This window comes from Phoxinus phoxinus (genome assembly GCF_949152265.1).
Source record: "Phoxinus phoxinus genome assembly, chromosome: 19".
Taxonomy (NCBI): Eukaryota; Metazoa; Chordata; class Actinopteri; order Cypriniformes; family Leuciscidae; genus Phoxinus; species Phoxinus phoxinus.
Genome location: NC_136894.1, coordinates 15,635,909 through 15,648,479, shown reverse-complemented (window position 1 = coordinate 15,648,479; position 12,571 = coordinate 15,635,909). Strand labels below are relative to the sequence as shown.

The 12,571-nt window shown below is 40.4% G+C and overlaps 1 protein-coding gene across 2 annotated transcripts in view; it reads right to left on the bottom strand.

Moving 5' to 3' along the window:
* Window positions 1-12,571, bottom strand: part of arid1ab (AT-rich interactive domain 1Ab) — a 104,881-nt gene that overhangs the window by 16,059 nt on the left and 76,251 nt on the right. For both annotated transcript variants that reach the window (XM_079590504.1, XM_079590503.1), the window contains 6 exons: window positions 11,653-11,893; window positions 11,457-11,531; window positions 10,819-10,983; window positions 10,394-10,700; window positions 5,962-6,101; window positions 5,712-5,809 (listed from right to left, as the gene is read on the bottom strand). In XM_079590504.1, the coding sequence (XP_079446630.1) occupies window positions 5,712-5,809; window positions 5,962-6,101; window positions 10,394-10,700; window positions 10,819-10,983; window positions 11,457-11,531; window positions 11,653-11,893 (1,026 nt within the window). The remainder of the gene's footprint in view (window positions 1-5,711; window positions 5,810-5,961; window positions 6,102-10,393; window positions 10,701-10,818; window positions 10,984-11,456; window positions 11,532-11,652; window positions 11,894-12,571) is intronic.

The following is a 12,571-nucleotide window of genomic DNA, read 5'->3' as shown; positions in this document are numbered from 1 at the left end:
TACTTGGGCCAGGAAATATCTATCGAGGGAAGGAGAATGACAACAGAGCGTGTAGAGGCATTACGTCAACTTCCAAAACCTCTAACAGTTACAGGAATGCGGAAGGTGATGGGACTTTTCAACTATTGTCGTCAGTATATACCTGATTTTGCTAGCATCACCAGTCCCCTCATTGACCTGTACAAGGGGGGAAAGCCTGGAGTGGAACAGATAAACTGGACACCGGAAGCTGAGGAAGCATTTACATCTATGAAAGAGAAACTGACTTCAGCCCCAGCTTTGGGACTTCCTGATGGACGGTTGCAGTTTCATTTGTGGACCAGGGTAGGAGATGAGACGTATTCAGCAGTACTGAGTCAAAAACCAGGTGATCGATACAGACCAGTTGGATACTTTTCTACAAAGATTCCTGTCACTATGATTGGGCAACCACGATGTATACAAGCCCTCGACGGTGCCACATGGGCAGTGGATGCTGTTGAAAATCTGATAGGAGCACAAACTATCATATTGCACACTCCACACAGTATAGTGACACTGTTGAACAACACAAACATCAAAACCATAACTGACGCAAGAAGAGCAAAATGGGAAGCAACCTTGTTGAACAAAGATTTAAGAGTGGAAATCATCAGGGACACGTCTCTTAACCCTGCAACAATGATGCTGGAACCACATGAGGGAATACCACATGAGTGTGAAAAACAGGTAGAAGAAGATAGTCTTGGTCCAGTTAATCCAATCCCTCTTGAAAACCCAGACAAAGAGTTATGGGTCGATGGATCCAGTTACTATGTCGATGGAAAACGACATACTGGATGGGCTGTAGTGAAAGTTGATGGAACTGTTGTAAAGAAAGGAGCTCTTTCTGGGAAATTGTCAGCACAAGTAGCTGAGCTTATAGCACTTACGGAAGCTTTTGAACTATCGGAAGGAGATAGAGTCAACATCTATACAGATAGTCGTTATGCTTTTGGCGTGGTCCATGACTACCTTGCCCTGTGGAAAAGACGTGGACTTATTACTAGCAGTGGGAGCGAAATACAACATGCTTCCATAATTCGTCGCTTAATTGCAGCATGCCACTTACCAAGAGAAGCAGCCGTGATCAAAGTAAAATCACATCAATCTGACAAGTCCAAAGAAAGTCAAGGGAACACGGTAGCAGATGCAGCAGCTAGAGAAGCAGCTCTACTTCCTCTTACTCCTGTTACCTTGGTAAAAGAAAACAGCAAAGATAATCCTGAGCTCCATCTTCTGTCATATCAACTGGAGACAGATGAAGAAAAAGAACAATGGATAAAAACAGGAGCAAAAGAGGATGATCAAGGTATCTGGAGAATTCCAACAGGACAAGTGGTGATGCCTATCGGAACAAGAAGAGAACTAATGCAGCTGTATCATGGAAAAGTACATGCTGGAGCAAAAGCAATGAAAGCTCAAATCAGTGAGACTTGGTGGTGGCCACGAATGATGAGAGACATTGATGATTACTGTAGGAGATGCTTGATCTGCCTGAAGGCAAATGTGGGAAAATCTGTAAAGGTGCGAATGTCACATGCACCCAGACCAACAGGTCCATGGACGCATCTCCAAATTGATTTCACAGGACCTTTATCACCCAGTGGAGGGTATCAATACATTCTTGTAATCATGGACAGATTTACCAGGTGGGTGGAAGCATTCCCGACAAAAACTTGCACTGCTGAAGCGACAGCACGAGTAATGGTGGAAGAAGTTTTTCCTCGCTGGGGTCTTCCATATGAACTTGATTCTGACAATGGAACTCATTTCACTGGGAAATTGATGAAGGAAGCAATGAAGTTGATGGGGATTAAACAGAAATTCCACATCCCCTACAGGCCGGAGAGTTCGGGGCTGGTCGAGAGAATGAACCGATCGTTGAAAACCGCTCTTACCAAAGCCATTCTGCAAACTGGCCAAGGGTGGCATAAGTTATTACCTGCTATTCTGTGGAACTTGAGAGCAACTCCAAACAGAGTTACAGGACTAACCCCTTTTGAACTAATGACCGGAAGAGCAATGGTTCTACCTCATGATGCTCCGCCACCTGCGGGAACAGGAGGGGACTCTACTTTGTTCCAAGAAAAGTTACGACGCTATCTCGCAATGCTGGATAAAGCTACTAAAGACAATAATAAGAAAGTGCGAGAAGCTCAACAGCAATGGGATGAAAAACACACCACTACTGATATTCCACACATTCCCGAGTTAGGCAGTTTTGTTATGATCAAACGAATTTTTAGGAAAGGTTTAGAGCCTCGATGGGAGGGACCATATGAGATACTCTTAACTACAGATACAAGTGTTTGCCTTAAAGGAAAGGGTGTAGGAACAGATAGATGGTATCATTGGTCACAAGTTAAACCTTGCCTAGTGAATGAACAAAATGATAATGATAGCTTATGGCCTGAAATTGAACAATGTTCATCCATTAGTTTTAAAGACTGGGAATAAAGAAGTGATGTTAATTATTTCTCTGCTTCCATTTCAGGAATCAATTCCATTGACATTGATTAGAGATGGTTGCAAGTTATTCTCGATACCCAACGACAATGGTATGCTTATTTTTAATTTTACTTGGCATTTATCAAGGAAGCCAAGCTTTATGGACTCCTCGAGTTCAAGGAATCACTCGGAATGCAACTCTGAAATCTGGTCAACATTTTACTCTACCCTTTATTTCCAGATGGGGATTATGGGATTGGGTGCCACATAATGATAAAGACCTTGCTAAATATCGTAAGGACATCTTTGGAGGATGTAACTTTTACCATCAATGTTACAAAAGCAGAGTAATTTGGCCGGTAAAAGACGGGGGGTATATTGGTAGTGCTCAAAGACGAGATATTTGTTCAAAAGAAAAATGCGAAGTTGTGGGGTTAGACCTCATAACGTCTACTAATGTGGAAATTAATTTCGTTTTGAATCGTACTCACATGCTTACAATATGGGACTCATTGGCCCAAGGGTGTATTTATCCCATAGTGGTACCATGTGAAGGGTTTCTGTGGGATACTTCCTCAAGAACAACAAGATTCAAGGGAAATTATGCACGAGTATGGCATTCAGAAGATGAGAATGAATATTGTGAGACTGAGCTAGAAACTGGGGAAATTGGAAGGTGTTTTTATCTGTCTGCGGAAAAGACAAACAAAGCTACAACATGCCCAAATACAACTATTGCACCAGCTCATGGTATTTTGTTGGCAAAAGAAACAAAAACCTTGATAAATGAAGCCCATATGGTGCGACAACGCATTAATTATAATTTGCAATCCCTTCTTACTGTTTTTGATCAGTCTTATTGTGGTAATTTTACACAAATAAGGAGTTGGTTGGAAAAAGAAATTAAGTATTATACCTCTAAAAATCCTCTGAGTAGTAAATATCGTAAACCTAGAAGTATATGGGGAGACATAGCGGGGGTATTTGGTTCTGTCAATTCAATTAGTAATACTGCTCAACTTAATCAACTAAGCGAGTATACTCAGTGGGTGGGAACAATGACTGGGAAAGGACTCACTGAGGCTCTTCAAGGTTCTCTGCATATTATAGCAGCGGGTCAGCATCTTAATAACGCAGCGAAGGAATTGGCAGATGCATTAACAAAATCATCTAATTTTGAGACACATCGTGCGGCGTGTTTATTTTTAGCCCAGAATCTAAAGGATCAGATGGTAGAGGATATTCAAGTTATTCGAATGGGACAAATTCCTGAGCGAATAACAGAATCTTTGTTAGTGGTTTTCGGTAATCAACTTAATTTAACGTCTGCTAAACATATTCCATTAGTTAAAATCGCTATTAATGAAAATTCGTTGTCAGGTTCTGGGATGTTACCTTTGATTATGATATGGCCTCAATATGGGAAACGTAATATTATGACAGTCAGGCAATTCCAATCAATGGGGGTTAGACAAGGAAATTCCGTAATTAGATTAGGTAGGAATGGATATTGGGCTGAAGGTGACACACCAATGATTTCTACCACAGATTGTTGTGTTGAGGAACATGAGTGGGTAATTTGCTCATGTTCTACAATGTTTAGTCTATCTCTTAATGGTTCTGCAGTTTGGGAAGTAGTTCCGTTAGATCAAGCCACAGGTGCATGGCAGGTGTCAGAAGCACAGTGGTGTATATTACATGATGGAATAAGTGAAAATATGATATACGGAGGGAAGTTGTGTCCAATTCCTCCTGATCCATTTTGCCTTGAGATTCTCTATCCTCTTCACTTGGGAGGAATTCATGTTCCACATGTGCAACTGTTGCAGTTAGAGCCACAATGGTGGAATAATGATTTAGTAGAAGAACGGAATTATGAACTCTTTGAGATGATTAGAATAGTTAAAAAGAGTGTAAAAGCAGCTCAAGAGGAGGGAATTCAAGCAATGGGTCATGTTATCGTAGCAAATGGAGTAGCTAAATTAATGTCTGAGAGGAAACTAACACGAATCCTAGGGAATTTATCATGGTCGGATTGGATAGTTTTGACTATGGTAGGAGTTCTTGTGTTCATGTTAGCAATACAATTCATGATATGTGTTACTGGAAGGAAAAGTACCAAACCTGTCAAATTGATTATTTCTAACCAAATGGATAGAACCAAGAATGGGACATACAGTGTGAAATAGGAGATTTTACATACTACATTACTTACAAAACACAACCTCACAAACAATGAACACCCGCTTACTGATTTTCAACCCCGAGGGATAGGATCCTTTAACATCAACGTTTATTTTAGTTTATTATTTTGGAGCCGGGAACTTGAAGTAGTTAAGTACTTACTTAACGAGTCAAGGCATCGGTGAAGACTTATTAATTTTTCCTTTCTTAGTTGTTTGGGGTCATTTTAAATGCGTACACATAGACGTTAAATGACACATAGTATGCGGGAACATAACCTGGGAAGGGGTTCTTTGTTGTTTTTGTTGTGTTTGTTGTTGTTTTTTCTTTTCTGTTTCTATTCTTCTGTCCTTTCTATCTTTTTCTTGGTCTGCTATTTCTTCTCCTCACTATCACTTCTATAGGTTGGCCACCTGGGATTGATGGTGTGGAACTTACGGCCGTAGTTCCAGTGGAGGGAAATGAAGATCTAAAATTTCATCTTTTAATATAATTTCAGTATTAATAGTGTGTATCTGTATTATTATTCTTTATTGGTATTCATGATCAGTTGTATTATCTTATGGAGTTTAAATGCATGTGTTTGAATGCATGAAGAGTCTAATGGTCCATGTGAGGATCACATGTCAGACAGAGGGAAGCTATATTTTGCTGAGGGTGTGTAACAGTGTACAACAGTTTCCACTGATGCAAGCATATCACCAATGTAAACAACAAGGATAGTTCTTAATATGGAAGTGGAGTGTGACATGTTGAAGATGACATATAGGCTACGTTCCAATTTTAAGAAGCTCAAAGCAACATGTTTGTTACCTTAAATGGAAGCTGTAAGTCTGTCTGTGATGTATATAAGCTGAATTTCACTGTACCACTTCAGAGAAACACGGAAACGCATAGACCTGGCGTGAATACAACATCTTCTCAAAGTTTCTCTCCTGACATATAAGAATAAAAGATTTTTCTTGGCAAGATAACTGGTGTCTCGTCCCGTGAATCAATACCGGGGAAAAGAGAAATAATTCTGAATCTACAGACCCATTTAAATATTAATAGCTCACCTTTTTTGATTCAGTCTTAGGAGTCCCATCCACTTTGTTATTCAACTTCTGAGATTGGTTGAGTTTGTCCATGCCAAACTCTGGACTGGGAGCCATGCCTATGAGACAAATTGAAAAATATTGTCATTGTGGGCTACTTCAATTTAAAAAAAGTGAAAACATCTAGAAAAATGTGCAGACAAAATCTGATGTGTGAAGAAAACCGAAAGAAAAATACAGGAAATAGTCTGCAAGCAAGTTCAGTGCTTACCTGCAGAGTTATTGGACATGTTGCCAGGCATGGGGTACGGTCCTGCTTGATTCATCATACCCTGCATGCTGTTCATGGGTGGTGCATATGGAGACCCAGCTCCCATCATTCCTTGGTTCATGTTGGGAAATCCAGGCGGTCTAGGAGAAAAAACTAATTTAAAAAACTTGACTTAACTGAAAAATCTTAAATGGTATGAATGACTCAGATGATCTTCCATTGTCTCTTTCAACACACTGCCTTCACTCTCACTGTTATGATCTCATGTTCAGCTCTCACAGTATGATAAGACTGACTCCAGCTGTGCTCCCCAGGACTGTAAAATCTCTGCTGCAAGTCTGATTCTACCAGTAGTCCCTCCAGGATGTTATGGTTTTGCAACTGCAGAATTTAAAATGTAAAATCAAGCAAACTCTGCATTATTTGTCTGATTTCCACCTTTTCTGCAAAAAAACACACACACCCATGAACCTGAGGGTGGGGAAACAAAACTAGCTAATCGAAATCCATATTTTGAGCTCAAACAAATTAATCAATACGTGTTCCAACTTACTGCTGCTGTATTGCAGTGAATTTCATTGTAAAGTGAGCAGGGATGGATGGACATATGGAGGACCAGGACTTCCACAGAGGTCGGTTATATAAAAGCGCTTGAAGAAAAGCGATACATTTATATTTCCAAGTGATCTCTACAAATCACTCACGACATGCACTAGCTTTTGTTACCAACCTGTTTCCAAAAGGCACGAGAGCGAACTAGCTATGCGAGCATTCCAGCACCAGAGGTTGTGTTAGACTTTCGCATTGTATGTAAAAATTCTGACACTACAGCAAAAACTACTAGACAAATGAATGTGAATTTAAAACATTATGGATACAATTTTGATACTACAGCAAAAACTACTAGCCTAAATAATGTGAATTTACAACATTATTAAAGACAAGCAGTCAGTTATAAAATAAGAACAATCAAATTATAAATAGCACAAATAAATATAATAGAACTAAGTAATCAAATGTGAAATGTCACTGCCTATTCATCACTGTATAAGAGCAGTGTGTGATTTATTTGCAGGTTTATTAGACTGCTGTACCTTTAAGATCGAATGCACAGGTCCAATATGAATATCCCGCCTACATTTACTTGAGATATAACCGACTACGTTTACTAGGATACTCGCCAAGACGTGTTTTTACATAATTTTGTGTGAATTAGTCCGTACAAGCGCAAGACGTGAAAAATTTCAATTCAGTATCTGCACGCTGTCTAAGACGCAGGTTTTCAGGATGTTTACGTTTAAGAAACTTCTGGACTTGCAAATATGCTCTCTACCCCCATTATGCTCTCATTTGTCTGTTTCTCTTTGTCAGGGACACAAACACTATACACTTGCTGAACGGTATCGGTATCATTTGCAAGTGGTGGAACGGATCACAAAATTCACGGTTCGGATCATTTACGGTTTGAGCCACAGATCGGATAATTTTTCGGCTCAGCAAAAAAACAAAACAAATATATATATATGGGTGGGGGGGGGGGGGGGGTCTAACTTTGCTTTTCTTTTATTACTTAAAGCTCACTTTAAGTTCTTCGATACTACATCAAAAACTGAAAAAGTTCAAACATTCTTAAAAATAAGTGAACAGTGACAGTCAGTAATAAAATAAGAACAAATACATAAATTTGCAGAGATGAATACTAACAAAGTTACAAAGTCTAACACTAGTATTCAGGTACAGAAATGAAAAAGTAAGCCTAAATGTAAAATAACACTGTTCACTGTAGAAATTAAATATAGTTTTATCTTTGTTAAAGCTGCATTTTGTTGTTTTATTAAAATGAATGACAGACAACAGAATATTAGGTGTGTGCTGTCACAGACCGACTGCACGGACTGGGAAAAACGGACAAACTGACTAACAGTTTCTTTCTCAACTGTTCACTTATGACATAACCGAGAGAATACTTACAGAGAAGGGTATTTTAGACTTAATTTTGTGTTTATGTGTCCGTTCAAGGGCAAGGAAACGCGAAAGAGGAATCAATTTGTTGTTCGAGCGCTATCTGAAATGGGCCCCTCTCTCCCTCTCTGCGTGTGCGGCTGTGCGCACAGAAAACATGCAGGTACCGATTTGCGCCTCTTCTGCGTTTAAAATTGTTTGAATGTGTAAATTGCTAAGACAAAACATGTCCAAATTATAAACTTTCACTCTGATGGTTAAATTTAGCAGTTAATCCATGAATCACATGCGTGCCGAACCGTGGGGCCTGGTCCGTACGGATCACGGATCAACTGCGGTCCGTTTCACCCCTATCATTTGCTATATCCAGCAAAGTAAACCATTAGACTGATTCTCACAAAACTATTTTCTGCAAGCTTTTTTCAAAGAAAAAAAACTTAAATTGACTTAACATGACTGCATTATATGCCTACTACAGTACACGGATCCATTCAGAATTGACCCTTCGCTAAGCCACGCTGAAAAACCACCAATCGTGGTTTAGCAACCGTAACTAGGCGCGGGAGGTCTGGCAAGCTTTCAAGCGAGGGAAACATGCTGAGGCGTTGTGCGTATGGATTGTGCAAATCTGATACCCGGTATCCTGAAAGTTTGGACGGATGGTGGTGGAATTTTTTTCCTTCCTGAAGTCTAAAAGCCAAGGGGAGAAATGCTGGGCGTGGATCAAGCAGTGTGGGTGGGCCCATTCACAACTAAATGTCGACAGGATTAACAAAAACATATATTGCTTGGAAATAATGACGGTTCTTTGTTCATAATGCATATATTTGAACGTAAAATAAGACTATTAAAGGCAAGACGGAGGCTCACTGACATACTTTAAAATATATTTCAGCATTTTGTTAATAGACGGCCTACTACCCCTGACTGAGTAACTTTACCTCAATCCGATCGCGGCTCTCCCAGTGTTAGTGTTATTCCACAAGATTTATGGATAAGCTGTTTGATTTATAATTATTCGATTATTTTCACATTTCACTTACCCTGCTGTGCACGAACATAGCTGTTCCTCAATTTGAGCGTATGAGGCAGCTGCTGCTTGCGCTGGGACCTATAGGCTTTAGCTTACATTTTTAAATTCTAATCGGTTGCATATGTCCCTTTTGTCTTGCTCTCTCAGGTATTTCACCTGTTCGCCAAAAATGACTAATCATCTCATTGGGAATGTCTGACACTGGTGCATACATACTGTAATAGACGAGCCAAGCGCGAACGCTTGTCAGGCGTAGCAACAGCAACTAGGGAGGGCGGGGTTTAGTGAAGGGTCAATTACTAAACACAGCAACATACACATGACAGATAAAAACATTATCCTGTATGTTTGAGCAAAAACAACGTGAACGTATTGAAATATGTCTGTGCATAGATGCAATGTGCGATCAGTGCATCAAGAGCGCACATACACGGTTTGGTTTGTTTGCGCATCAAGAATAACGGACTCACGCGTGCTTACTGTACGACCCCTGTACGTTACTGCAATCGTATTTACCTTGATTACAATTCGCATCCATCAAAACTTTACTAGCGAGAAGCTGGTTTGCTTTATCCAGCTGAGAAATGTAGTTTGCATATCATCTGGCCATGGTGGGATGATTTGACGTTCCGTTCAGTCTGTATTTCACACGCGTGAGGACTCACGCTCTTCAGAAACAATCACAGAGTTTGACAGAATATTTAAAGCGAGAAACACACTGTAATTAATAATTCACTGAAAACTGGCCATGAGTCACTTTTCTCTCTGCCATCTCTGATAAAATAAGCCTGGTTTTCTTGACATACAAGCTCTGTTTTGGACTGATTGCTTGAAATAATTTACTTAGTGAATAATTGAACACTTTCCCGGAGTTTAGCTGCTTAAAATGATCCGATCGCAAACAGAAACCGGGTTAAGGGGTTAGAATAGAAATTTCTGCCAACCAGGGTTACAGGAAATGTGCCATTATAGATGCTCAGTTTGAAAATCTCCCGACTCCCAAGATAATTTAACTGCGTGACGCAAATTACGTTAATGACACAGTTTCGAGTGCTTCATTAATTTATTTGCGTTATTTAATCGTGTCAAGGATTTTGAATTAAATTGCATACTTGCTTGAAGTCACCTTAAAAATATTTGACGTAATAAAAAAAAAATAAAAGAAATCCTTTGGCTATTGTTACTGTATATGATCACACTCAACAACCTGCTGATGGTACCTACGAGCCTATAATCAAGCATTTTTTAAATTTGCATTGACAGTCAGTGGAATGGACACTTGCGTGAATGGCACTGAACAATGAGCTTGTTCTCACACCTAAGAACTGGCATTGTCAGATCAGATCCCAAAAAATGTTTTAGTCCAAGAGGGCCTGTACTCTGCACGACACTTCTCAATGAGTTTTAAGTTTAAAAGCAGCATGTGGTGCACTCTACCTGTGTATGGAGTTGGATGGGCCATGGTGCATGCCCGCTGCAGCAGGATCCTGAGGCTTTCTGTTCATTCCCGGTGGTGGACACATTCCAGATGCCACCTGAGGGGGCATGCCGCCCATGTTGGGGGCAATGCCAGGGCCGTATGGCCTCGTACCCATCTGACCTGGACCCATGCGTCCTGGAGGCATCCCTCCATACGGCCCTGCTCCACCCTGCCCAGCCATAGGGTTCATGGAGCCACTCATGCCAGGACCACCTGGATAGTTAGCATTTGGCATGCCTCCATAACCTGGTGGCCTCGGGTAACCTATTAAGTAGATTTTGAGGTTAAGGTAAACTAGGCTAGAGTAATAATAAAAGTGAAATGTTTTTCATGTTCTTAAAAATCATCAGTCAAATATTTAAATCAAAAACAAGCTTCTCACCTTGAGGTCCATACTGGGCACCCTGCGGTCCATAGTTACCCATGGTGTTGTTCTGGGGGAAGGAACCCATCCCACTATGCATTTGGCCTCCAGATGATTGCCGTGGGGATAAAGTTGACCCGGGTTGAGGAGAGCCGTATGGCATCTGAGGGTTCCTCATATATACTGCAGAGAGCGGACACAGTTATGCTATGGTCTAGCCTTGACCTTGTTAATTATTAAAAACAAAAGTACTACTGGAATATTTTACTGTAAAATAAAACAAATATTAATGATAAATATAATTACTTTATTTTACATTACCTGTAAAATTACAATACTCATTTGTTTTAAAGTTTTTTTGTTTTGTTTGGTGTTTTTGCCTTTTATTATAGGACAGCAGTACAGTACGTAGACAGGAAGTGAAGTGGGAGAGGGAGGGACAGGGAGAGAGGGATATGGCGCAAAGGTGCTATATGTCGCCGCGCTGCCCATGAGGCACACAGCACATACATTTAATTAAATTGCAGGTTTTGTGATTTGTAATCACACCCACCTATATCGCTTTTTCAGTTTTATTTTGATTAATAGTGCAGCCCTCAGTCAATTTGTAAAAATCATAAAATGTCACAGTAATTTAAAAAACTGTCAAGACTCACCTCTATCCTGACTTATGGAGGAATGTAATATACCATCCGATTGGACACTTGATGGTCTGGGGGGCATTTGGTTTCCTATAGGTGATGTAAACAACAAAGTTTTAAAAAAAGTGGGCAACTACTGATAATCTCAAAAAATAAACAAATTTTTTTTTTACTGCATTATTAAAATAAATTATATAAGTGAGATTCCCACCAGGCATGGTTCCGGGTGAGAGGGGTCCCGTGCGCGAGGCCGGGCCGCTGGCAGGGGAGCCCACGGGTGAGGGAGAGGGGCCACGGATACCCGAGAGGTGAGGAGAGGTGTGGGGAGAGAAAGGTGACTGTGCTGGGTTGCTCTGTTCACCCTGACTGCTGGACACACCTGATGTGCTCACGCCCGGGCTCAAAGCACCCTCTGTGCCTGTGGGGAGATCGTCGATGGAGCCTGACAAATCCTGCACAGGAGAACAAGAGGAAATGAAAAAATGTTTTAGTGTTGTGTGATAAGGCAAACCATTACTGTTGCCTATTCTAAGTAATCTGAACAAACCCCTGAGCACTTGTGCCACACCATTTGTGCTACAGACTTGAATACATCAAATCATGTGATTTAATGAGGTACGCTAGTACTTTCTACTTTCTACACAGGCACCAAGGAAAAAAAATATTTTAATGCTTTTGCATTTCGCTGTAAAAAAAAAAAAAAAAAAAATCTTATTACATAATTCCATAAAATGAAATATTAAAGCCATAGATGAGAACCATGATAGGCCTATCTTTATTTAGATCAATATCAGTCTCTGATTAGTTGTTATTGCTACGGTCTAACTCACAAACACTCCACCAGTGGATCTTCCAAAGCTGTTGTAAGTTGTTTTATCTTGTGCTGGCCAATGTTACACAAAGCTCCTTCAGAACACCTTAGCAATGTTATATCAAATAAGCATGTGCACGCTATAGACCTTAGTCAGGTCAGCCACCATAATGAATTTAACGCAGATAAAAACTGGGTTAACAATAGCACACACTGCTAGCCTGGGAAAACCCTGACGAACTTCCGGCAAATTTGAGATTTGCCCTGCAAGTTCGTCTGGCCAAGAGCCCATTCAAGCCAATTTTTCCAAATCGAGGCA